Source organism: Delphinapterus leucas, chromosome 16 (assembly GCF_059928025.1).
Source record: "Delphinapterus leucas isolate spDelLeu-1000000601 "Yukka" chromosome 16, BTC_Dleu_Yukka2, whole genome shotgun sequence".
NCBI lineage: Eukaryota > Metazoa > Chordata > Mammalia > Artiodactyla > Monodontidae > Delphinapterus > Delphinapterus leucas.
The window spans coordinates 10,202,889-10,229,613 of NC_143144.1; the positions used below are offsets into that span (position 1 = coordinate 10,202,889).

The following is a 26,725-nucleotide window of genomic DNA, read 5'->3' on the forward strand; positions in this document are numbered from 1 at the left end:
TGTCATCCACACAGCTCAGAATAAAAGGGAGAAAAAATAGAAAGAAAGAAAGAGGATAAAATAAAATAATTAAACTAAAAAATATTAAGAAAAAAAATTTTAAGTAAAAAACAACAACAAAAAAACGGACGGATAGAATCCTAGCACAAATGGTGAAAGCAAAAGCTATACAGAGAAAATCACACACAGAAGCATACACATACACACTCACAAAAAGAGGAAAAGGGGAAAAAATAATACATCTTTGCTTCCAAAGTCCATCTCCTCAATTTGTGATGATTCATTGTCTATTCAGGTATTCCACAGATGCAGGGCACATCAAGTTGATTGTGGAGATTTAATCCGCTGCTCCTGAGGCTGCTGGGAGAGATTTCCCTTTCTCTTCTTTGTTCGCACAGCTCCCGGGGTTCAGATTTGGATTTGGACCAGCCTCTGCGTGTAGGTTGCCTGAGGGCGTCTGTTCTTCGCTCACACAGGACGGGGTTAAAGGAGCAGCTGCTTTGGGGACTCTTGCTCACTCAGGCCAGGAGGAGGGAGGGGTACAGATGCGGGGCGAGCCTGCGGCGGCAGAGGCCGGCATGATGTTGCACCAGCCTGAGGCGCGCTGTGCGTTCTCCTGGGGAAGTTGTCCCTGGATCCCAGGACCCTGGCAGTGACGGGCTGCACAGGCTCCCCGGAAGGGAGGTGTGGAGAGTGACCTGTGCTCACACACAGGCTTCTTGGTGGCGGCAGCAGCGGCCTTAGCGTCTCATGCCCGTCTGTGGGGTCCACGCTTTTAGCCGCGGCTCGCGCCCGTCTCTGGAGCTCCTTTAAGCAGCGCTCTTAATCCCCTCTCCTGGCGCACCAGGAAACAAAGAGGGAAGAAAAAGTCTCTTGCCTCTTCGGCATCTCCAGACCTTTTCCTGGATTCCTTCCCAGCTAGCTGTGGCGCACTAGCCCCCTTCGGGCTGTGTTCACGCAGCCAACCCCAGTCCTCTCCCTGGGATCTGATCTCCGAAGCCTGAGCCTCAGCTCCCAGCGCCCCCCGCCCCGGCAGGTGAGCAGACAAGCCTCTTGCACTGGTGAGTGCTGGTCAGCACTGATCCTCTGTGCGTGAATCTCTCTGCTTTGCCCTCCGCATCTGTTGCTGCGCTCTCCTCCGTGGCACCGATGCTTCCCCCCCTCCACCGCCTGCAGTCTCCGCCCGCGAAGGGGCTCCTAGTGTGTGGAAACCTTTCTTCCTTCACAGCTCCTTCCCACTGGTGCAGGTCCTGTCCCTATTCTTTTGTCTCTTTTTTCTTTTGCCCTACCTGGGAAGTTTCTTACCTTTTGGGAGGTCTGAGATCTTCTGCCAGCATTAAGTAGGTGTTCTGTAGGAGTTGTTCCACATGTAAATGTATTTCTGATGTATCTGTGGGGAGGAAGGTAATCTCTGCGTCTTACTCTTCTGCCATCTTGAAGCTCCCTTTTGGCTTATTTCTTTACAGTGTTTTCTTTTTCCCTTTTAATGTTTATTATTAACTTGGTTAAGACCGTACTGTATGGGGTTTTGTAGGCCACTTTCTCACTGATAATTATATCACTGACATTTTTGTGTTATTAAATAATCTGCATAAATACAAGTTGAACATATAAAAAAATCTCAAGTTACAAAAACTGTTCTCATTTTATTAAGAGATTTAGAAAATGGAACATGCTGCTATTCATTCTTGGGCTGTGGCCAAGAGGAGTAATTGCTTCCACATTCTCTGTACATGAAAACCATCCACTCTGAGGTGCAGCTGTAGCCATGCTCTATGCATCTGTTATGCTTTTCATTTTCTGGTCTGATAAGCTTGTTCATCTCCCCCGTGCTGCTTTCAGCAGTTGCCGTGGCACCAGATGACAACTGGATTTGGTGGTTTCTTGTCTTATTGCTTAAGGCAGCATACACATACACACTCACAAAAAGAGGAAAAGCTGCTGCTCCTCTGCACATGTGAGGCCTGCAGAGCCCAGTTTCCGGGCTGGTGAGAGCTCCTTCATTCACCAAGTGATTATTGATCATCTCTTGACCTCTGTCCTGGGGGTGTAAAGGTGATGACCCAGTCCTGCCCCATGCAGCTCGCAGTGTAGGCATTTGTTTGCAAGTGAACAGAGTACAGAGTGCCGTGATTGACCCTCCGAGGGCGGCTAACTCAGTTGGCCCAGGGAATCTGAGCAAGGCTCCACAGGGGAGATTGTGCTTGAGCTGAGATTTTCAGCCGATGAGCCACTGATTTACAACTACTTTTATACGACCTCTCTTGTTTTATTTCTTTCTTCTTGACAATCAGAGCTACCCTGGATCAATTTTAGCATAGATGTAACCCGGGTGAGCTTGGTGTAAGGTATGCTGGTGTCTGGCCTGCTTGGTGCGGTCAGAGGCTCCCAGGGGGAAGAGGGAGGTGGTTGTGCAGGAGATGCATCCACATAGCCAGTGGCCCGGGAGGATGGCGGATCACCGGGGGGAGGGTAGTGACAAGATCTGATCATGTCAGGCCCCAGACAAAGAGGCTGGCTTCCAGCTGATTGGGGGGAGGGGGAGACCCGAATCCTGTGTGGGACCACCAGTCGGGGCCCAGGCCTGCACCCTGGACCAGGTGGGGTATGGAGGTGCTGTGTCTTGAGAGATCCACAGGCACCCACAGCACGTCCTTCAGATCATGCAGTTCTCTGGTTCCTGGCAGTACCCTGTGGGGTGCAGCTTGGAAGCCCAGCAGGGAAGGCGAGGCACGCAATCCCAGTTGCAGCAGAGTGGCTGCATTTGGAGCACCCTCTGCAGGCAGTAAGTGCTTATCATTAGCTCTGTCAGCACTGGCCTAGGGCCTGGCCTCTTCTGGATCCTGCTGTTGGGATCAGTGGAACTTTAAGAAGGACGGAGGGGTGGGGTGTGGCATGTCACAGAACCCCCAGCCACATAAAAAGTACTGTGAATAATATGTGTCTTTTCCTAAAGAACTCGGAGTGGTGTGCAGGTGTTGTGAGTCTCCTAGCCATGTTGTTCCGGTGTAGCTGTTTGAATGGTGGGGAGGAAGGACCTGGAAAATGCTAGGGTCTGAGCAGACTTGTGTGCAGCCTTTTTTTTTTTTTTAAATTAATTTTTATTGGAGTATAGTTGGTTTACAATGTTGTGTTAGTTTCTGCTCTACAGCAAAGTGAATCAGTTATATATATACATATATCCCCTCCTTTTTGGATTTCCTTCCCATTTAGGTCACCACAGAGCACTGAGTAGAATTCCCTGTGCTATACAGTAGGTTCTCATTGGTTATCTATTTTATACATAGTAGTGTATATGTGTCAATCCCCTCGTCCCAATTCATCCCACTCCCCCTTTCCCGCTGTTACCCATATGTCCTCTACGTCTGTGCCTCTGTTTCTGCTTTGCAAATGAGTTCATCTGTATCGTTTTTCTAGATTTCACATGTAAGCGATACTATACGACACTTGTCTTTCTCTCTCTGACTTGCTTCACTCCGTATGACAGTCTCTAGGTCCAGCCACGTCTCTGCACATGGCACAGTTTTGTTCCTTTTTATGGCTGAGTAATATTTATGTGCAGCCTTTAAGAATGTAGTCTTTTGATTTTGTAAATGAACATTTGTTAAAATTATTTTTTTTCCTAGATAATCCCCTATGTTGGGACCATTTCTGAGCAGTTGGAGCCTGGAACTTTGATTGTACTACGTGGGCATGTTCCTAGTGACTCAGACAGGTAAAGTCATTCTGTTAGACGAGAAGAGAACAAGAATAAACTCGTTGTGATTGTGGGACAACAAAAAATCATGAGGGAGAGACCATTTGGATACTCGGAGGCCTGATTTTGCTTTCACAGCAGCCCCGGCCAAGGTGCTGAGGAAATTGGAATGAAAAACTGAAATACAGGTTATGTGGATTTTGTGTTGCTGTAAGTCTGATTTTAGTATAAAGAATTAGAGATACGGTTAATGAAGGGAACTGTGGTCAGATGACAGGGACACAGTCTAGTTACAGTGTAACATTCCCATACCATCTCTTAAGGCCTGTTCTGGGTGGTTTTATCTAATGCTTGCTTTCGGTAGAGTCTGGATGAGGCTGTATCAGCTAGAGTTGGGCTCGGCTCTATGTGGTGGATGCCTGAACAACAGTGGTTTAAATAAGATGTGAACGTGACATCTAAAGGGGACAGTCCGGAGGGCTGAGGGCGCGTACCAGCAAGCTGTTGGAGGAGTGGGCCTCTTCACGCTCTCACCCTGCCATCCCAGGGTGAGGTCCTCTTTCTCGTGGTTCCTGGAAGCTAGGACTCTGGTCCTCACGTTGTGTTTGGGTAGCTGCCTGGGACCATGTGCTATTTGGGGGGAAGGGGTGGGGGGTGGACAGAAGGCAGATGCCAACTGACTTTAGAGACTGTTTCCAGGAGTCTTCCTTGCACACTTCTACCCCATCGGCAGAGCTTGGGGCACCTGGGCGAACGCACCTGCGGGGAAACTGGGCAATGTGGGTGCTTGTGGTGGACCGCCACCAAAAGCATGTGAGTGAACAGAAGATCCGTCAGCTGTCACTCGGCCTGGGTTTCTGCGCTGCCAGGCCTGCGAGGCCGCCTTCCTTCCTGAGTCCTCACGCGGCCTGTGTTTCTTCCCCTCCTCAGGTTCCAGGTGGACTTACAGTGTGGCAGCAGCGTGAAACCTCGAGCAGACGTGGCCTTTCATTTCAATCCACGGTTCAGAAGGGCCAACTGCATTGTTTGCAACACTCTGAAAAATGAGAAGTGGGGCTGGGAAGAGATCACCTATGACATGCCTTTCAATAAAGAAAAATCTTTTGAGATCGTGATCATGGTGCTGAAAGACAAATTCCAGGCAGGTTTTGGAGAACGGGTTAGATCCTCATTCGTGAGGATAAGCACGAGGGAAGCTTTTCACATGAGTGAACTCACCCTTGCGTGTCCTAAATCCAGAGGAAGAGTTTGCCTTTATCATGTTCCTCTAGAGGAGGGCCCGGTGGGGACCTTGCTGTGAGGCAGGCACAGCCAGCATCCCTGCCGGGGTCGCCGTGCCGGCAGAGGGCGAGGCCAGCGCAGCGGGCTTTTGTTAGATCGTTGCTCCTCGCGGGGCTGAGCTTCCTTCTGACTTGGCACAGCCTTACACTCAGGATGGGAAAGTAAACCCCATGCAGCAGGACCCGCAGGGTGGGAGAGTCTGAACTGACAGATGAGATCCGGGCGTAGGAGTCGGGGTTTGTAAAGTTGCATCCTGCCGCAGCCTAGTCCCATAGGATCTTGAGATTCTAGACCCAGAGGAGCTCATAGCAACCCCGCTGCGTGTCGTCAGTGGTCCCGCTGCTTGCTCGGGTGTGTGTGGTCCTGGAGGCACCTCCACCTCCTGGCCCACGAGCCTGTGGAGGACTTGACGGCTCAGGTGGAGACTCCCCACCCGAGGTGCAGACCCCTCTGACCCTCAGAGCCTGCTCCCACCAGCACTTCTCCCCTAAACCTCCTCTCGCCATTGGAGTACTTGGGTGTGGATCGTTCTTTTTAATGCTTGTCCGTGCTCTTGAGCTTTGGTTTTTTCCTGTGTTTCTTTTGCTTGCCAATGGGATTTTCAGCTCCTTGAGATCAGAGACTATACTGTGTTCGGCGTGTCTTCCCGACAAGTACTGACATCTGGCGGGAGAGGGAGGTGCCCTGTGCACTGGTACCTGCTAAAATGCATTTATTAACTGTTTTATTCGTGGGGGTGGGGGGCTGTCTTCTGTTTGTCCAGGTGGCTGTCAATGGAAAACATACCCTGATCTACGCCCACAGGATCAGCCTAGAGAAGATCGACACCCTGGGCATTTATGGCAAAGTTATCATTCACTCCGTGGGTTTCAGCTTCAGCTCGGTCAGTCCCCTTCCATGGGGGGCGGCAGGGGGTCTTTGGTGATGTTTTCTTGAAAACTGTGTAAATATGTCCCTCGTTAGTGTGTTAATTTCTTGGAAGTAAATCTTTCAGACTAGTAGGATGCTAATCATTGACCAGGGCTTGCTTGTCTGTAGGATCTCAAATCTAGCATGGTTCCAACAAAAACCCAAACAGTAACAACAAAACAAACAGCCTTTACAGCTGGAGAGGGGGCGTTTCCTTGATGCAGGAGCATAGTGGAGCAGTTCGCTAGGATTGTTTCCTAGAAGCGGGACGTCAAAGGGTACCTGCATTTTAAGTTAGGATTGAAATTGCTAACGTGCCCTCCAAAGAGAGTAAAACAAAGTAGTCTCAAGATCTGTATTCATTTGCTCACATTCTTTTTTTTTTTTTTTCCGGTACGCGGGCCTCTCACTGCTGTGGCCTCTCCTGCTGCGGAGCACAGGCTCTGGACACGCAGGCTCAGCGGCCATGGCTCACGGGCCTAGCCGCTCCGCGGCATGTGGGATCTTCCCGGACCGGGGCACGAACCCGTGTCCCCTGCATCGGCAGGCGGACTCTCAACCACTGCGCCACCAGGGAAGCCCCTGCTCACATTCTTCTTGACATTAGTTCTGATTTTAACATTTGCCAGCTTGATAGAGGGGAGAAGGTTGCTAATTTTCATGCATTTTTGGATAATTTTCTGTCATATTTTCATGTTTAATACCATTTATAATTTTTTTGATAAGCAGGTTATATTTAGAATTCTGATGGATGTTAAATATTAATCTGAACTTTTCTTCAGGATTTAAGAAGTAGCCAAGCATCTACTCTGGAATGGACAAAGATAAGTGAAGAAAATGTAAATATTAAATCTCTTAATCAACCACCAGTTTAAAAATGTTTGTTTAGTTGCCATGTAAATTAGGTGGCAGGCAGGCTGAGTTTTAAAAACACTATGTTTTTAATATGAAAACTTCTATTTTTAGTAATTAATAGGCTGGAAGTAACCATTCGAAAATTGAGGCATATACTTCAGGGTGCCAGATGCTATAAGTTTTGCTGTTTAGACTCTCAGTGGATCTGACCACTACCCACCAATCTTCTGTACAGAGAACTCTCTGAACTGCTGAACAGCGCTGTCTGGAGGTGTTTATAAATAGTGAGCACAGCCAGTGCCTGGGCAAATGAACTTCCACGTGTATCTTCTCCCCCTGTGGAAACAACTGCAGTTCAGACATTTTTTGCTGTTATTAGTGTGGAGAAAGTGAGGCCTTACTGATCTCAGCACGTTCCCAGACAGACTAGAATCTCAGCATTTGGGGAGCACCCTGGGAAGAGCAAGGAAAATGTGTTTGAAGCCCACACGTGGCCTTTGGGAAAGGCTCAGCTTGTGGCGGAGGCTATAGGATTCAGATGAACAGGACAGTCAGTCTGTTCCCAGTCTGAATGGCACTCTGCAGCTCCAAAGCACTCGGTCAGGAAGCACTGGCCACCTGCATGTCCCCCTCCCCCGGAGTGGAGCAGGCACTACCGGCCCAGGCTCTGGGTGGTACAGCCAGTAAGATCCAACTGCTCATGTTATAAAATGTATTTCTTCCCCGTCAATCATCTGTATTTTGTCTTTCTCTTCCAACAGGTACAAAAGTCTGGCATGTCACAGTTTGTAAGTATTTTTGCTATAACATGTGGAACCTTTTATAAGATTGCCCAGGAAATGAATAGTTGAAGCCTTGGAAGATAGGTTCATTCATTCCATACCTTATTGCAGAACTGTTTCCCTACAGCCTAGTAATAGAGGAGACATTTCTAAAATCGTCCCCAGAACTGTCTACACCAAGAGCAAAGGTTTGCCAGCCAATCACACTTTGACTTGCTCCAAAATACTACCTACCGACTGTTTGTCAAAGGTTTGAAGAGCCAAAATTTTCTTAATTCTAACAAGTACTTAATGTTAGTTAGCTGATATGCGTTAACTGCTACCCTCAGTACAAGCCCAAAGCAGCCACTCTGTGTTTGCACTGGTGTCCTGGACGGCTATCAGTCAACCGGACATCAGGTCCCTGAGCCGTTAGTGTGTTTGTGTAGCTCCCCCTGCCTCAGCCGCTTCGCCTCCGGGCTGAAGGCAGTGCACGCTTCAGGCCAGCCGAGGTGACTTTCGCAGAGGGCATTTCACTCAGGCAGAGGATGTCAGGTCCCTCCCCACATCCATTCATTTCATTGTCTGAAAAATGGAGTGTTTGCTGTGAGCCAGGGACCCGCCTGGGACCAAGGCAGACTTGGTCTGTCCCTTTATGGGGTTCATGGCCTTTAAACATTTCCCAGTGTCTTTTGGCAGTTTTCCCTCAAGATCCGTTTTTGCAGGCTTCCTGATGCTAACTGGGATTTCTTTGCAGACTCTGCCATTCATAGCGAGGTTGAACTCCTCAATGGGCCCTGGACGGACTGTCGTCATAAAAGGAGAAGTAAATACAAACGCCAAAGGGTCAGTATCAGTAAGTGGCCGTAATAACGCAGCTGCAACCCTGTCAACAATCTCGTGAGGTGTAAGTCGGGCTAATGTCATAAGCTTCCTTTGAAAAGTGAGACTGTTAAAGCCAGATGAAGTTAGACTGCTGACAACTAGTAGTTGGCGGCACCTAGGCTTTTTGTGGCCAGACAGGAGGGTGGCATTTTTGTCCACGAGGCCCACCCTTGTAGAACTACAGGGCAGCTCTGTGAGAGCAGATCACTTTTATTAGGGCTTGTTCCCCTTGCCATGGGTCTTATAAGATTCCTGCTTTTAGAACCTTTTCCAGAGGTGTTCAGAGTTCTGAAAGCTTGAAATGAGAGCTATTTCCTAGCAAGTAGTACACTTTGAAGAACAGGGCATTGTAAATGCTGAGACTTCCTGCTTGGAAGGACCCTGTTCTTGCAGCACACGTGATCCTTTGGGTCACTTGCTCTAACCGTTTAATTTCTTCCTGTAGCCTTAAACGTGGATTTTAAAGCTTTTCATATTTTTATTTTGCAAATAACATACCAACAGTGTGCTGACTCGGAATTCTAAATTTCACCTTCATCGGCATTCCTGGGTCCTTGTGTGTACATGTTTTGTGTAATCAGAGTTTAATTCTGATTGTTAAAATTGCAGAAACTCGACTCCTCTCTTCTACTTGGCTAATTAGTTTTTAAAAATTCTCTCAAAAGCTTTGCTGTTGATCTACTATCAGGAAAATCCAGGGATATTGCTCTCCACCTGAACCCACGCCTGAATGTTAAAGCATTTGTAAGAAATTCTTTTCTTCAGGAGTCCTGGGGAGAAGAAGAGAGAAATATTACCTGTTTCCCTTTTAGTCCTGGGATGTACTTTGAGGTGAGATGATTATCTTTTTTGAAAATGAGACAGGAAAAAGAATCCTGCGGGCAGGGGTAAGATGCAAGATAAATGGTCCATTTAAATTGAGTCCAGCTTAATATGTGGAGGTTGTGTGTGGTTTTTGTTTATTTGGAGATTGTATTTTGAATGCCGTCTTTTATAACGCAAATAATCAGCATAAATGGCCAAGCCAGTCGAGTGCCACGTTATTTGCATTGGAATTATCTGACATTTGTTTTCATGATGACAGCTTCTGTGTAGCCCCGTATTAGTTAATAGGAATTTGAACAGGAACCTTGTCTCAGGGCGGGAGTAGCGCGTTTAATCCTAAGTGAACATGAGGACGTAGGAGCCACGAGACTGCCGGCACTATCCGTCGTCTCGGTGACACACAGCTTAGGTGGCAGTACTCTGTTCCAGGCGGTCCTGTTTGTATATATTCAAAGAAAGACACATTTAGACTACCAGGACTTGAAGGCATGTAGTCCTGAGCCCCCAAAGATGCGAATATTCTCACACAGCCTCTCCCCAGATGTGCTTCCGGGTAGTCTCGCCACGTCGATGCTGCATGGTTGGCTGGGTGCCCTCACCAGCTTACGTGACTCACTGCTCATGTGGTCATTTAGGGTCACTGATTTCGGTCATGGCTTCTCCAGCATTTTAAACTGTCACATGCTCTGGACCGTTGGAGCTCGCAAGACTCCTCAGAGTTGTTAGAAGTGTGAACATCAGGCTGAACAGAAGGTGGTGATTTGGCATTAATATTTATTCGTAAGTTCCTGTCTAATGCAGTGCCCTGGTTTGGGGAGTGACAGACAGGAGCGAGCTCATCATAGGTTCCCTGGAAGTGGTGGGTACTCATTTGGAATTCAGAAGGAGGTGGGGGTGTGAAGGTAATCTGGATTTTACAGATTTCGGGGATGATACGGACCAGTCGCTGGAGGTCGGAAGGGCGGCACAGGGGCGCGACACCCAGGCGGCAGTCAGGGTGTGAAGGGTGACGTGGGTTCACTGGAGGGGGAGGTGGCTGCTCCGGCAGGAAGCTGATCCTTGTGGTTGGTGACTGGAAACTCGTGACCTGTTTTCTGGCCTATTTGAGCCCCAAGTTTGCAACTACTGTATCAAAATAAAAGAGGAAAATAACACATTCTCTTAAATAATCTTTTCCTTTTGTTAGTTTTCTACTTCAGGAAGAGTAGTTGTCCTCATGTTGGATCACTGTTGTCAGTTTTTTTGTAGTGATAGCTTTTTTCCTATAGCTTTAAACTCCTGCCTTTTTAGTAGGCTTTCATTGAGATTCTCAGATCTTTCCATTAAAGCCATTGCTTTGCTTTTAAACAGTATCTTCTGTTCCGTGGCATTTCAGATTCACTTGTTAGTTCCAGCTGGAATCATTTAAAAACTGTCTTTCGGTTTTGTAATGTCATCTGTGAGCTCTTTATCAAATTCATGTTCTTAGGAGCTGTTCAGGTGGTTGAGGGATCTTGGTGTTCCATGTTTGCATGTATGTACTTTGTTTTGCAACAGTGTGTCCACTAGGCTGTCTGCCATTTCTCTTCCATTTGTAGCATAAGGTGCTGGCTCTGCACTTGCTCTGACTTAGTCTAGAGAACTCTTTTCCCACTGCATCCGTCTAATGCCAGTTTGTTTTCCCTTCTGAGCATGAGGCTGTGTGTTTTGTGTTCTCTTGAGATTTTGTTAAATGTCCATCACCAAAGGTCCCTTCCACCTGGTTGAAACTGGGATTTCCACCACTGTTGTGGGCATATAATCCCCAGTTATGGCTATTTTCCCCAGTTCTCTGTATAGCCCTGCCACCTTCATCTGTGTCAGTTATTGCTGTTATCCATGGTATTTCCCCCTCTTCCTAATCTCCCCCAGCAGCTAGTCCTAGCAAAAGAAAAAAGACACTCAGTTGGCTGCTTTGCAGATCCAGATTTCGTGCCTCAGTCTGGCCTCCGGGGATGGAGGCGGGGAGTGCCGGGGAGAGCACAGTGTGGGTTCACCCAACTGGCCTGTGCACTGTGGGTGAGAAAAAAATGGTAGTCAGCGGCCAGACTGGCACAGGGAACATGGTAGCAGAAGTAAGAGGTTTAGGTGTACGAGCGATTTAAAAGGATCGCAGTTAACTCTGAAGGGCTAACACCAGTGAGGACTCTGAACTGGAATCTCTTCCAAAACTCAGAGGTTCATAGAACACTGAGCTTTGAAGAGCTTTGGAGAAACAGACAAGAGGTGCTGAGCTGGGATGGGAATCAGGGTCACCAAGCAGCTCTGCAATCCCTAGCAAGTGACCTAAACTTCTGAGATTTCATATTGTCTGAGTTGCCCAAGACCCTAGAGTTTGAGGCAGCGAAGTGAGGATCCGAGCCCCTTGGTACCAGCCTGTGACTGGGAACCAGCTCTTCTGTGAGCGAGTGTCACGGTCAGCCACTTTCTCCTTCCCAAGTGTCGGCGAGGAGGGCGGCTTGCCACTTCCCCAGGAGCACAGGGCAGGAGAGGGCGCGTGCTGAGGACAGGAAGCCAGCAGGCCCTGGGGACAGTGTGAGGGTCCAGGCATGTGAGAGCCACTTCCTGGAGTGGGACAAGGTAGAAAGTGCCACTACAGATACACGTTAGGCAGATCCTGGAAACTGCAGCAGGGAGTCGGCGCTGGCAGGCTGGGAGAGGAAACCAAATGGTTTACTTGACACGCCTGTTTGTGTGCGGGAAACAAACTCTTAAGCCCAGGGGCACCACTAATGTTGTGTATACTTTCCTTCCAGATGATAATTTATTGTGATGTTAGAGAATTCAAGGTTGCAGTAAACGGTGTACACAGCCTGGAGTACAGACACAGATTTAAAGACCTGAGTCATATCGACACGCTGGAAATCGATGGCGATATCCACTTACTGGAAGTAAGGAGCTGGTAGCTGACAGGTGTGCTACAAAAACTGAAATACAGATGACTTCTGTAACACTGGCCTTGTTAAAATGCATCTTACTCTCATGATATGGTTTATATATATTGTTAAAATGAGCTGTAAATCCTACTGGGTGTCCTCAGTCCATGTCACGCAGTGAGACTTTGTCAAGCAAAAAATGAGGACATTTGAGGCAACAGCAGCTTATAGCCATTATTATAACAGGCCTTTCTGCTCTCTCTCCTGTACCCTGGCCGCCTCTTTTTTAAACCTACTTCACATTCAACAAGTGTTTATTAAGAGCCTGCTGTAACACAGTAGCCACCCTGCATGGAGCGCTTGTCTTTTGCCAGCACTGTGCTGGGAGCTGGGAGGACACAGTGAGGCACGTACGTTCCCTGTTCTGTTCAGCTCAGAACCTTCCGTGCTTTGCGACTGTGCCATTGTTTCTCCTCCACGTACTACATAAACTCACCAGGCACTTAAAAGAATTATTCTGTTAGATCACCTGAGGACACTATAGGCGACACCACTCTTCCTGCAGTGCTGCCCTTCATACCCAGTGTTTGATCGTATCCTGTAATTGAGAGGATTGATGTTGACCTAAATCTGGCAGTTTTCTTTAGCATAATATCTATATCTTCTAGCTGTAAGCATTACCAAATAATTACCATTATGAGATCTGAACACAGCAACAAGATAGAGGCAAAAAACAAAGCAAAACGAACAAAACCAAATGGTGCTGAAATTAACTTGATGTCAATCTCCAGGCCACTGACCTTCTGTACCAGTAAATGCTTATTTTAGAATATTGGAATTTAGGGTGAGTCAGAGGTCTCTCCTCTGAAAGTTTAAGGTAGACGAGAGATGGATTCAGTTTGTAAAATGTTTGTGGGTGACAAAGCAGTGTCACGATTAGCCTTAATGACTGATTATGGAACAGGCCCTATCAGAGAGTAATACACCGGCAGAGACCAGTGGAGTAGAGAGAGGCCGTGCCTGTTGCTTGTCTGCACGCAGACCGGCACTGCCTCTCCTCTTCTAAGACGACCCCGTCATCGTTAGTGGCTGAGATCAAAACGCTGTTCTCCCTTCAGTGATTAAAATCAAACCTGTATCAGCAAGTTAAACTGTTGTTGCACTTCTGTAATTTTTTCTGTTACTCTTTGAAGAGAGTTGGCAGAAGTTCTTTGTAGAATTCTTACAGGTCAGATCTTGTCACAGGGAATTTCAAAGCCTTGGGAGTGGGGAGGTAAAAAGCTAGATCAGTCAGATCATTTTATATTAAATCGCTGGGCTGAATTCTGCCAGGATTTGGGAATATTTTCATAACAGCTTTTGGTTAGGTATTATTTGTATCCCTATAGTGGAAAAAATACTGTTATTACCAGTCTTACTTTTAAAAAGTACTCAGTGTAGCACTTAATTCTTTTCCACCTTTTCATATTAATTTATTATGCTCAGTCTTGCCAAGCTAAAACAAACAAAAAAACACTGGTGGAGGAGAGGATGTTGGGAAAGCTGTAGAAGGCAAGAAGGGTCTAGTATCCCCCAAGGTTTTTTTTTCCTCCGGAAAAGAACATCAGAGGGCCTGGCAGATGGTGGAAACGGTGGACCACTTAGGAAAAAAGAAAAGCCCACTTGCCTTGTTTCCTGTAAGTCTTAAACATAGTTCATTTTCATTTTATGTGGATGATACTAAGAAGTCTGACCATTTCTTTGATAGAATAAATACAAAATCTTAAGACTTTTTTTTGAAAAGAAGCCATTAGCATTTATTAATGAATCCTGTTGAGATGTTTCATAAAGAGAAATATGTGTTCCTAGCAAGCTCCGTCTCCAGACTGCAAATCAGCCTTTGCTTGTCACAATTCCCCACTAAGTTTCTGTATTAAATTAGATCAAGGGCTTTCAGACTTGATTTGAACACCTATGGAACAGTGCTTAGAGGCCTTAAATTTTAAAAAGGCATAAATAAATAAAATGCCTTAAACAAAATAAAGGCAGATTTGTTTACTTTTATTTGCGCCCTCACTTTGCAGCTTCACCATGACATAGTACAGAGATTAGAGAACTTCAAAGCTTTGAAAAGAAATCTGTTGTTTACTTTTTTCCTCATAAAAGTAATCCTTGGTTAACCACCAATAGAAATGTGAGCATTTCTAACCCTGAAGGGGCTCCCTCTTACCACCTGGTGTTTCTGAGCCCTCATTATTTGTGGGAGCAATGAGGTGTGGCTGTTTTATAAACAGCCTACTGCCTCCACCCCCTGCCCCCCAAAGACTGAAGGATAAAGGAGAGACGATCATATTCTAGAGCAGAAAATGGCGTCCCACAACTACTCCCCTCCATGAGCACACGCAAAAATTAAGACAGACTGAAGTGTCATCTACCCAAAATGAAAAGTAAAAGTCCAAATGGCTTTACAGTTGAAAGCATTCTTGTTGGGTGCTGAATAACTCTCATTTTCTTGAAGTAAAAAGCTGCTTTGAGTGAAATCTCTGACACGGATACCACGTACAAAAGATAGTCCTTTACCAGGAAAGTTAAGGCTTTACAGTCTAAATGGGGGTTAGCTTTGGGTGCTAAAATTAATCATGTATGTAATGGTAATAACATCACTCAGAAAAGACCATCATCGATGGTCTTAATTAAACAAACAGCAGTCTGTATAAAAATACCATGTATCATTTACTCTTTTGTATATTCTGTACAACTGGCAGGAGAGGCTTATGTGGTAGCACAAACCAGGTGGGAATCTTGTAAAGAAGTCCAAGTAGGTGTTAGCGGCACCAAAAGTAATATGGTCCTAAACACCCAAAATAAAAATATGAGTAAGTCTGACCTCTGAACAGTATGAAATACCAGAGACCAAGGTTTTAGAAGTAGCTCTGGAGCGGCTCTCCCAGGATCGTTTCCAGCCGCTGAACAGTCTTCTGGCACTGATGCTCCACCTCTTCACATTCATCTAAAAACAAAATCAAAATGAGTCAGTCTTCCTGCCTTAGTTCTCAGAGCCTGGTTCCTCACATCTCGCATTCGCTGGTCGTCAGTCAGAAGAGAAATGAAGCACAGTCCTGAGGCGGAAGCCATCCTGGAAACCCCTCCTCTGCCCTCCTCCTTCCTGCCTTCATTCCCTTCTTTTGGTCTAGGACTGGGGAAGCAGAGTAAGACAGACCCCAAAAGAGTGGTGCACAAACAAAAATTCCAGATGCCTAGCGATGCCAAGCGATGCCACTCTTAGTAGTTCACGCAGCCCCTCTCCAGGAGGGAGGAAACAAAGGTGCAGGCACCTGGGTTTGGATCAGCAGTGAATCGCTAATATGAAGGCATCTGTCTACTCGCCTCCATCACCCCGCTAATAAGCTGCACTGTTATTTCTTGGGCTGCGTGGTGGCACAGTGCGCGTTCTGCCCTCGGTCCAGAACTGCGCAAACCTGGACTTAAACCCCAGTTCCACCTGTCACACATTTTTATCAGCTAGATTACTTAATCTCTTAAAGCCTCTAGTTTTTTCCTTTATGAAAGGGGGATAACGGCATATGCCTTGTGAGGATTAACGACATCATCCACGTAGAGCACAGAGTAAGTGCTGCTCATTAACAGGCAGCCACCCCATTGCAGCCGTAGTGGCACTGGATGTTTTGGTATAATAACCCTATATCTGTGGACCAAAATATTCAATCATAGACATGCATGAGGTTAAAGAAAAACAATATCATAGTCTGCAATGTCAGCAAAAAAACACAAAAGTAAAGATAGTGAGATTATGCTATAAACAAATCTCAAATGACAATGAGGCAGCCCGTGCACCCCACTCAAACCAGGAGCTCAGCCTCTGCACAGAGGGCTGGAGACACGAGCTCATCACAGGCTATCCAAATGTGCATTCTCATTGGGCACATTCCCACAGAAGTTCACTCTATTTCTTAATAGTTTGGGAATTACCTTCCATCAGTTCAGCTAAGAAAGGAATGGATTCTGGTAACAAGACGATATAATTCTCTCTTAGTTTTTCAGCCAGTGCCAGCACCGTAATCAGAGCAGCAAATCGAACCTGAAAGGGATAAAAAAAAGTGAAGAATAATTAAAAAAAAAAAACAAACTAGTATTCTTGTATTACTTTATGATCTAACTTGAGATGAGCTCCGAATTTTAAACTGTTAACCTCACGTGAGTTTATTTCACTTTCTGGCCAACTTTCATCTTGGAATACCAGTTTGTTTAACAATTCGGGATCCGTCTATAATATGGGCAACCTTATAAATCAGTGCTTTTCAATCTATGTTCTAGAACTACAAGCCTTTCATGTGAATGTCTTTTTATAACATTTTTCTTAAAACAAACCAGTAAAAATGCCACCTGCAAATTCAAGTGTGTCATCAAATGTGACTGCACTGGAGCCACTGGCTGGCCTGGCTGCCGGTGATGCTGACCTGGCAGGACCGCATCCCCGGCCACTGCAGGCAGGACTCCCGTCCTCAGGACCCTGACTGGGGTCACAGTGTGGTTGTGTGAGAGGCCAGGCGCCGGCTCTGGCCGCACCCTCACCTCAGCGTGACTAAAAAACACACTCATTGTGTCATAAATGTCCTAGTTTTGGAACTTAAAAGACTGGAGTGTTGCTCACATGACTTGTCTATGACAAGGAATGCAACCAGTTGTTTGTGTTTTGTTAGTGATTCACTTTGAAACAAAAGCTATGTTAGTCTTCTTTCTGGTTTTGGGTAATTCTGGTAAAGAATATTTGGATAGAGCAAAGTGAGTTGTTGAAAAAACGTTTGTTACTGCCTGTGTTCAATCAGGATTTTCTTGATATTGTACAATCAAAACAACATATCACAAAACAACAAATTTAATGCTGCAACTTTGTAAGATCCTACAATTTAAAATTTGGGGGTTCCCATCCATACATCTGTGAAGAAGAATTAGCATAAGAAGAAGAAAAATATATTTTGTTAATTACATTTTACTTCCAAGATCTTTCAAGCCAATCTAGAAAAAGAAAACCTTGGGCACTTCGATCCTTTCATGTGTAAAAAGGAAACTGAACTAGAAAAAATTAAAGTAATAAAAACATTAATCTGAAAAAAAATAAAATTTGGGGGTTCATCAAAACAGCCTCATTGTTTTCATTACTTCCTAATAAAGAAATGCTGTGAATTTCAACTAATAAATTTATTAACAAAATTCTGCTTCAGTCTGTTTTATCCCCTGAGGTTCTAGTGTGATAATTAGCTTGAGGAATGGCGATTCATTGATAGAACAGTTTGAAAACTTCCAAACTTCCGCTCATCCCCCCCACCCCCGTTAATGGGCATCAACCGCTAGCCCTTACCGTGCGTTACTCCACCAAGTCCTACCCCTGAGATCGATACACAACAGGGATAATACTCTGCTCTAACTCAAAGGAATGTTCTGTAGACAAAGCATGCTGTCTCTGGGAGCACAATGACATTTAAATGGTGCATAAGAAACATGAGGAATTCAAGTCTTTCTTTTCAATATTTAAAAGTGTAAAGTATTTTAGTGCTCGTGCCTAGCACACCATGGGGATGGGGGAGGACTGCCATTATTTATAAATGGCCTATAAGAGAAAACCAAGTTTCTCAGGCTCAACCTTCTGCCTGACACAGCCGAACCCTGGTGCTCATAGAAGACACGCAGCAGTACAAACCGGTGAGGCCCCAGGGAGAGCGCACAGCATCCCTGCTGGCACTGCGGCTCCTAACCTTGGGTGAGGAGTCCCTCATCTTCAGCAGGATCTGGTAGTTCAGTGGTTTCCAAAGCGAGTCGTCTGCCATGGCCACTGCGAACTGTGCAAGGCATGGGATCAGGTGCTTCGTCACCCGTTCCTGGAACTTCTCTTCTCCTCCAAGCCTGTTTTCCAGCTGTTAACAGTGAGACAAGGACTGAGCAACGGGTCTCATTGCTGTTTGAGAAAATACTCAATGTATGTAGTACTTTACTACCCTTCCTGATATCAGCAGGCTCAAAAACCAAGGTGCTGTTTATTCTCAAAAACCAGGTACTGTTTGCTCTCGAGAGAGAGAGAGAGAGAGAGAGAGAAAGAGAAAGAGAACAAATTTACTACCTTATAAGAACTCAAATGGAATCACAGCCCTTAGCATCATCCCTTTCCCCCTGCAGAACCTGAGAGGAGGGCAGCCAGACCCTGACACATTCTCAATGAACCCAGTTTTTAAGACTTAAAAACTTAATACACCTTACATCATATCTCTTATTTGAAAAAATTTAAAGTAACACTCGGTAAATGCCGCTACAAAGATAAGTTATTAATACATCCATGAAAAATGAGAAATCAATTTTAAAATAAAAATTTCATGAAAAGGAAAAAAACACCAAACTGTGGTTCTGGTTGATATAAACCCTGCAGGCATGTAACACTGATGGTTTCCTTATCTTTTAACAGAAGATGATTCCACTGGTTACCTGATCCACCAGGGGCATCATCAAGGCTTCTGCTCTCTCTCTACTTAGGAAATGCTGGGTGTCAAAGAGGAAGATTTTATATAAACAGTTCAGAATAAACTGCAGTAGCAAGCAGCACTTTTCAGGGTCACGTTCAGAGTCAAAAAACGCTTCATCTGTAGATAGGGGAGAGAAACAAATGGGAACAAAAATAACAAAAAGCTGAATTTCACAATTTGATCTCCAGTGTTTAACTTCAAATCGCTATTAACAGAACTATAACCAGAAGGTTATTTCTAAAATGATCTAGAAATCACAATCAGGATGAAGGCAGAGCACAAATTAAATGGACGGTCTCTCGGGGGAGTGATCTGTTCTTTCAGAGTTGTTAAGATTCTTGGTTATTAAGGGCTCCCCTGGAGGCGCAGTGGTTGAGAGTCCGCCTGCCGATGCAGGGGACACGGGTTCGTGCCCCGGTCCGGGAAGATCCCACAAGCCGCAGAGCAGCTGGGCCCGTGAGCCATGGCTGCTGAGCCTGCGCAGCCAGAGCCTGTGCTCCGCAACGGGAGGGGCCACGGCAGTGAGAGGCCCGCGGGCCCCCCAAAAGAAAAAAAAGATTCTTGGTTATTAAGATTGCTTAGTTTGGCAAGTGGACTGCTTATTAGCATTAAAAAATAAACCAATCTTAATGTTTTAGAGTTACTTCCAATAACACAGGACTGCCCATTTATTCTTCCTCCCAAGTGAGTCAGTTAATTAATAACATTAATTAACTGCTAAAGGAAAAGTGCTACAACACTTCAGTGTCTGACGACTGACTATAAAGAATTCACCTTCCTTATACTTACTGCATCCCGCTAAGGTGCACAGAGCAAGGGCGCCAGCTGACCTGGAGTCAGCTACCTACCTGTTTTGGAGATGTTCACCTGGTTCAAGGTGTCAGCGAAAGGCTTCACTAAGTGGCCAGCAAACAGGGTAAAAAGCCCTTTCAGTTTTTCAGCAATGCAATCTGCCAAGTTGTAAAATGTCAACAGTCTGTCCTTTGGGGCGTCCTCTGTTTTAGCCCAATCAAACAGCTAAAAGACAAAGTAGCATTAGTTTCTTCTTCCGATCTTACAACTGATACGTGAGTAAAAGGAGCAGTAGAGGAAAAGAGCTCACCTTGAAGAACAGGGGTCTGAATGTGACCTCAGAAAGTTTTACAACCATGGCCATAAGACAGTCAATGATGTAATTTTCCGTTTTTCCAATTTCCTCCAGATCATTCTGAAAACAGAAGAGCTGATTTGTTAGCCAGAGTAGTGACATCTAGCCCTAACTTTGACAAGTACAACAGGTCTGAGTCAGGTGAGAAGTTTAGGACGCGGGGTTGGGGACGGGGAACACGCCTACCTCAGAGTGCTGGGCGCGGAGGTCCAGGGCCTCCAGGAAGAACGTGGTAAGCTGGGGCTGGTGGGAGGCGAGCTCCTCCTTCCTCATCACCCCGATGTGCTCGCACAAGATGCTCATAAATGGGCCCATGAGATTCTGAAAACACAGTCAAGAGACATGCCAATTGTTAATATTCCTCTAGTTCATTAATGCATTTATAATGGAATTAAACCACCATATTCTTCTTTAAGTGAAAATCTAAACATTTCAGCACCATATCTCCCTCCTCCAGAGTCTAATACCCAGTACGGTCTAACCTTCCAGTTCTTCTCAATCTGCTTGTATGTCTTGTTGATGGCTGGCAGTAAGACTCGGGGTGACAGCGTGGTAGCCAGCGTCTTTTTAAGGGACATGAGATGGACGTTAGCCTGGGAGGCAGGAGCTATTTCACTAGTGATTTTCTCCAAGTGAATCACCTGTAGGAATATAACAACAACGATCAAGGCCACCACGGGTCCTCGCCGGGAGCATCTGTCTACACACTTACAGAAAGTCCTGGTAAGGATGGAAAAGCCAGTCCAAACGCTGGTGACTGGGAGCGTTCAGTGCACTCACCACCAACACAGGATTCCTTTTAATGCCAACCCCGAATGCTAAACAAGTAAATAAAAATACATCTGTAGTACTTAATGTAAATTAAATAGATAAAAATGGACAGATGCCTCTTTCCAAGAGGGAGTCAGGGATGCAGGCAGATGGTGGAAGGCAGGACGCAGAGCTCTGGGAACGGCGATCTTAGAGAACAGGAATCCGGGGCCCGTGAGGAGAGACAGTCACGTTCTCCTCTGCTGAAGAATCTAGAAAGCTCCTCAGATGCAGAGGTCCCTTTCTATAAGAAGTCTACCTTCAAGGCCTGGCTGGAGAGTATGTGAATCGGTTAAGTCATCTGCATCACGGCACTTAAGGCTCCTAACCTCGTAAACGGCCAGTGGTCAATGCAACAGCACGGGGTGGGGCGGGAGGCCACTCGGGCATTTGCATTCTGTTGGAAATGCCATTAGTCCGCCGTCTGGACCGCAACACAGGCATTCCGCCCTGACAGACGCCTTAGGGTTAAGAAACCTTCACGTGAAGAACTAAGTGGGCATGCCTGTTTCTACAAGAAGCTCTACCAGACCAAGGCCAAGGAGTTCACGGCGGGGAAAGCAATGAAATACATCCTGCAAAGTCAAAAAAGAGAAGAGCCTCATGACAGAGTGACACCCATACCAATGTCACGACTAAACAGGAGGGATGATGGCAGTGAAAAAGGGACACATTCACTAAAAACAAGCACCTCTTTTCAGAAATAAGAATCCTCCTGCCAAACGAAAGACGTCAAGCACAAATAAAATGATCAAATCTGTAAGCTTTCCCCTTCCCCCCCTGTGGTCACCAGCTCACCTGCAACAAGACACCTTCCAGGTAGGGGCTGATGAAGTGCGGCAGGGTCCCAGCCACCTTCTGCAGGGCCACCAGGGCGCTGAGCAGGTAGACCTCGCCCGAGGCCAGGTCGCGGGCGCGCCTCATGGTTGTCAGCAATGGCGGCATCAGGCTGGAAAGAAAGGGCACAAGTTTCTTTGAGGAGAACGGAGCAGAAGTCACTCTGAAAAAATCCAAATAACCGTGTCCGTTACATCTCTGACATCCCACAAAACGTCTACACGGTTTACGTGACCGAGAGCGAGAGCTCTCCCAGTGCCCACAGTACTGACACAACATCACCTTAAATAACACCACCACCTTGCAGTTTAACACTTGCTGTGTGTCGGGCAAAAAAGCCCTGCACGCACTGCCCCACGGGCATCCCGTGAGGTTGGTGCTGCCTCGATTTGTAGACGGCAAAGCTCTAATAGGCTGCGTAACCCTGGCCAGCTGGCGAGGCTGCACGATGGCAAACACCAGAGCCGACGACAGAGCCAGCACCTGGCAGCTGTGGCCCAACCGGCTGGGCCCCTCTACGAAGCAGTGTTGTCACCTACTGCTTCTGAGGAACGCTGGTCAAAGGGGAGCAAAAACTGGGGGACAATACACACCAGGTAAACGAGAATGTTATTATTTTCCGGTTTGAAGAAAAGGTCACTTCTCTGACAAATCTAATTTTATGAAACTTCTACTGACACTCGGGAAAAAGTCACTAAGCTTTTATTTTCCAGCTGATACCAGAAACCTCGTGCGGTGGTCTTGTGTCCGGTCCCCTCGACATACCTGGGGAGCTGAGGGATGGCCAGGGCTTCCAGCGTGGAGATCACCTCGGCCACACACAGCAGGGCACCCCCCAGGACGTTCTTCTCCTCCTTTGTTCCTAGAGCAATCAGCCTCACGGCAGTGTTCAGCACAGGGACAAAAGGCTCTGGATTTTCTGCACCAAAATTCTTGCATAAAAGCTTTAAGGTGTACAAAGCTGTCTGTCTGTTGATTGGTTGTTCTTCTAATGTCTTTCTTTTATGCTTCACCATGGCCACAAGGACTGGGACCAGTTCCAGGAAGTGGTAAACCTGAAAAAGACAGCCCACCGTCCCACATAACTAAAGGTGCAAACAAAATGCTAGTCCTTTTCTCCAGTTTTACTGCTTGAGACTCTGCCTAAATGGAGATCAGACCAAGACGTCCTGCGCCACACGATTAAACACAAGCGACCTTTTCTCCATCTGCTTTATTTACCGATAAATGGACACATGTGCTTGCAACCAATTCTGTATTTATATGAAGCACCCTACCCGTGTGGAGTGAAGGAGGATTAGAATCGTGCTAAAGTTAAGGCAACATATGGTCCATATTAAGCAAGAATACTGCTAGGGTGCAATTCCACTCTAAGAGCTCTTATAACACGTATATACGTGGCTCCTATCAGAATTAGCATCACATTTTAAACACACACGCATCACAGCATTGTATTTGGATAATAATACACTTATTTAAATTGTACCACTGGAGAAACTTCAAGCAGTTAAATGCAGCTCTGATAAAGCGAAGAATGGGAAATGGGTCTGTAGCACAGTCTTCACTTACAATTTTCTTCTTCCAAGAGGTTTTCTGCTGTAATTTGTTGTTCAAAAGATCCAAAGCTTTCCGGCGAACAGAGGGCAGCGGGTTCTCCAGCAGCCCTCTGATCACAGGGATGAAGGTTTCTGTGGGCAGCAAGGCATTGACCTACACAGCAGTTTTACATTTAACAAAAAAGGAAAATAAAAAATACAAAAGGGAAGATGACTCATTTAAGACAGACTTCCATTCGCTGCACACCTTCTAGGTGCGAGGCATTTTCGCTCACTATCTAGTTGTTAGACTAACCTTTTAGGGAGGCATTACTAACCACATTTATCAAACAACAACAAAAGGATGCTCACACTAAGTGAACTGCTCAATGCCATGGAGCTAAGCAATTCAGCTAGATCTTAAACAGTGGTCTTGGCCAGTGATTTTACTGATGAACTAGAAACTCCACTGAATAGGTATCTTTTATTCCACTTGAATAAAGCGAACATTATATAGCGGGACATGAATCAATATTTAAAGCATCATATTTATTGAGGCACATGTTCTCATAATTGGTAGGGAAACAACTGTTTTCCAGATAAAATGATCTCCAGTCATCAAGAGATTCTTTTCCAAGAAAAATCTGGGCTGCCTTCTGTTAAGCTATTGCTAAGTTTACTCTTAAAGTAAAACTTTCTGTTAAATAACTTTATGGTGACATAGAACAGCAACAAAACACAGAAGACAGGGAGAAATAAACACCCACCTTGTCCAGCATGTCATAAGCTTTACTGAGGAGTGCTCGCCAAAACTTCCCAGTGAGCTTGTCTGCGTTTCTTTCCATGGACTGTGCTACAGCATTAATGTAGCCAAGAACCATTTCTAGCAACCTGAAACACAGGAGACTCATAAGAGTCTTGTGTACTTCTTCCAGCTTTTTGATTAAAAGTTTGAAATTATTTCCAAATACGAATTTTAAAAAGTAACATACCTCTGTTCAAGGCCTGTCAACACCTGAGGACCGCCACTTTCAACTACCTGAATTTTAAAGAAGGCGTCATTAGAACAATATGACAGCCGATGATGAAAAATCATTTGAAGTGCGATGAAACATCGGAGACCGACCAACTCGCTCCCCAGTGTTTTCTGACATTACAAGTTAATCAGGTCCAGATCACCCCGTCATACTGTAATAACTCCATTTCCCTTAATTTAATTAGTCTTTTCACTTATTTTGATTACATTCTATAGATATTCATACTATCTGTAAAGTACTACAAAGATTCAGAAAAATACAGCAAACGATTAACACCTATTAGTTTTCTAAAGTGCTAATCTTTCGCTAGCCCATATCTAATTTTAAGATGTTAAACTTAAGGACACAGCTGTAGTCCCCTCTGTATCGTTCCCTAATCCCAATCTCCTTCCACCCCAAGCCCCACAAACTTGAATCTGTGGCTGAATGTTATCAAACAGTACGTATCAGCCGGCAACATGCTTTCTTGATTATATTAGATTTTTGAGATCTATCTATGGTAACTTATGTTGTTCTAGTTCATTCGTTTTAACTGCACACAGTATTCCTCTCCATGTACCACGACTTATTTATTCATTCACCTCTCTTGGTAGATATTTAGTTTTATGGCCCTTTTTTTCCCCCCTTTAGTAACAGTGCTAAAAAAGAACCTTTCTCCTTGAGCATCTAGGCAAGTTTTCGTAGAGAAAGGAAACTGCTAGATAGCAGGGGTGAGCATCTTCACTTTGAATGGACACTGCCCCGCACTTTCTGAAGTGGCTGTACCAACTCCTGCTACCCATCACTGTACAAAAATGACCGTGTCCCCCCAGCCTTGCCACTTCTTGTATTAACAACTTTAAACTTCCTGCCAGTTTGATAACATCATGGTGGTATCCTCTATAATCTGAATTTTCATTCTTACTAGGGAGGTTGTTTTGTCACATTGGCCATTTGTGATTCCTCTTCAATGAATTCATATTCTTTGCCAGCTGTCCTAACAGAAACGGATGCTTCTTGATTTATAAACAGCAATACCCTTCTTTTAGTCTGTGGCTTTCTTTTCACTGTTTATGGTGGCTTTTGGTTCAAGTTCTTAAGAAATTCTTTTCCACCCTCCAGGTACAACGATGTTTTTCCTTTGGTTTTCTTCTCAAAGTGCTAAGTAATTCTTTTCACACTGAAGTTTTTAATCCACCTAAAACTGTCTTTTGTTTATATGTAAGATCAGTCTTTCTTCCCCCCACTTGGAAAACAGACCGTGCCAGCTCTAGTTCTTGGACCTTTTTCTCGCCCCACTGCCATGTGGTGCTACCAGCCATGGGGCACGTTTCTTACATCGCATGGGTGTGTCCGCCTGATGTCCAGTCACACTGACCCGCCCGCGTGCTTGGGAAGCACCGCCGTCCTCGGCAAGCCTGCTGGACACAGAGCAATGTCTACGCTGATCACTCTCAAGTGAGCTCGCTGAGCTAACTCCCAGTTCTACAAGTTCATCAAGTCTCTTTTTTTCTGATTCTTACACTTCATTTCTTTTGCTGAGTAGGAATAGTGACAGAGGGCGCCTTTGTTCCAGACTTTAACAGGCACATGTCTCATCATGAAGTGTGCTGTAAACCACAGGCTTCTGACGGATGTCTTTATCAGGCTGAGGAGTTCTGTCCATCTCACGGTGGTGAGGATTATTTTTCTGAAATCACGAATATGCGCTGGATTCACTAAATTCTTTCTCTAAATATTTCAATGATCATAGGTTTCCCCCCGGATCTGTTCATGCATTATAACAGAAACAGAATACAGATATTTGAATGCTCAGCCATTCTTACGTTCCTGGTCATGACCCTGGATCCTCCTTTCTGTTTATTTCTTCATTTTGTTTCTGTATTTCCTTCTTTCTCCCTAATTGAAAGTTTAGCACACAAACAGAAAGGTGCACGAATCATGTGTGTAGAGCTCACTATATTTGGGTAAAGAAACAGCATGTTATCAGCACCTCAGAATCCTTCCCCTACTTGACCCTGCCCTTTCCTCCTTCCCAAAGATAGACACTGTTGTTACGTCTAAAACCACAGGTGTGCTTTGCCTGTTTCTGAACCTCATACAACCGGAATCACAGGATGCATCGCTCTGGGTCTGCCTTCTCTCCTTCGATGTTATGCTGACGAGTCACCAGATAGCTGTGTGTCACTGAGGTCCACCCACGTCCAGCTATGACGAGACGCTCTGTCCACTCCACTGATGATGGACACTTGGGTTGTGGCCAGTTCTGGGCACCATGAACAATGCTACCATGAACATTCTTGTCGATGTCTTTTGGTGCACGTGTTCACACACTTCTGCGGGTATATACCACTTGAGAACAGAACTGCTGAGCCACAGGGTTTACGTATATACAGTCTTAGTAGATCGTGCCCAACGGGTGTTCATGTTGAGGTGAAGAGCACTACCTGTTTCTATTACAGGCATGCCTCACGTTTTCATGAGAGACTTGCCGAGCTGTTTTTACTAGCCTAAAACACAGTTCCTTCAGAAAAAGCAAACACATTTAAAGAACAGCTCACCTTTCTGATAAAATTATTGGAAGCCAGGAGCTGAGACATGAAGGACACTGACAAAAATTTAAAATGCCGCAGTTGCTTGCTAGTGTGAGCATCTATGTTAAAAACCTGTAGCATTTCTTCTTGTGATTCGCTCTTGTAAGATACTGATATGGGAAGGGTTTCTGAAAAAAAGCAACAAAACAAGTGACCTCACTCATCTT

At 45.5% G+C, this 26,725-nt stretch overlaps 2 protein-coding genes across 5 annotated transcripts in view; one reads left to right on the top strand and one right to left on the bottom strand.

Annotated features, from left to right (window-relative positions):
• LGALS8 (galectin 8) overlaps positions 1-18,781 on the top strand; it is a 32,168-nt gene extending 13,387 nt beyond the window's left edge. Inside the window, exons 2-10 of one of the 2 annotated variants that reach the window (XM_089897463.1) lie at positions 3,627-3,715; positions 4,628-4,838; positions 5,742-5,861; positions 6,670-6,726; positions 7,504-7,526; positions 7,636-7,774; positions 8,261-8,349; positions 9,054-9,219; positions 11,988-18,781. In XM_089897463.1, the coding sequence (XP_089753589.1) occupies positions 3,627-3,715; positions 4,628-4,838; positions 5,742-5,861; positions 6,670-6,726; positions 7,504-7,526; positions 7,636-7,774; positions 8,261-8,349; positions 9,054-9,219; positions 11,988-12,137 (1,044 nt within the window). In that variant the 3' untranslated portion in view covers positions 12,138-18,781. Of the gene's footprint in view, positions 1-3,626; positions 3,716-4,627; positions 4,839-5,741; positions 5,862-6,669; positions 6,727-7,503; positions 7,531-7,635; positions 7,775-8,260; positions 8,350-9,053; positions 9,220-11,987 lie in introns of both variants that reach the window. The other variant, XM_022553204.3, reaches the window with a different exon arrangement.
• HEATR1 (HEAT repeat containing 1) overlaps positions 14,642-26,725 on the bottom strand; it is a 48,026-nt gene continuing 35,942 nt past the window's right edge. For all 3 annotated transcript variants that reach the window (XM_022553203.3, XM_022553201.3, XM_022553202.3), the window contains exons 32-45: positions 26,526-26,686; positions 23,941-23,987; positions 23,716-23,839; positions 22,983-23,123; positions 22,179-22,468; positions 21,375-21,525; positions 20,249-20,407; positions 19,953-20,087; positions 19,722-19,826; positions 19,468-19,636; positions 18,582-18,736; positions 17,861-18,019; positions 16,077-16,185; positions 14,642-15,096 (exon numbers count right to left, since the gene is read on the bottom strand). In XM_022553203.3, coding sequence (XP_022408911.1) covers positions 15,008-15,096; positions 16,077-16,185; positions 17,861-18,019; positions 18,582-18,736; positions 19,468-19,636; positions 19,722-19,826; positions 19,953-20,087; positions 20,249-20,407; positions 21,375-21,525; positions 22,179-22,468; positions 22,983-23,123; positions 23,716-23,839; positions 23,941-23,987; positions 26,526-26,686 — 1,994 coding nt within the window. In that variant the 3' untranslated portion in view covers positions 14,642-15,007. The remainder of the gene's footprint in view (positions 15,097-16,076; positions 16,186-17,860; positions 18,020-18,581; positions 18,737-19,467; positions 19,637-19,721; positions 19,827-19,952; positions 20,088-20,248; positions 20,408-21,374; positions 21,526-22,178; positions 22,469-22,982; positions 23,124-23,715; positions 23,840-23,940; positions 23,988-26,525; positions 26,687-26,725) is intronic.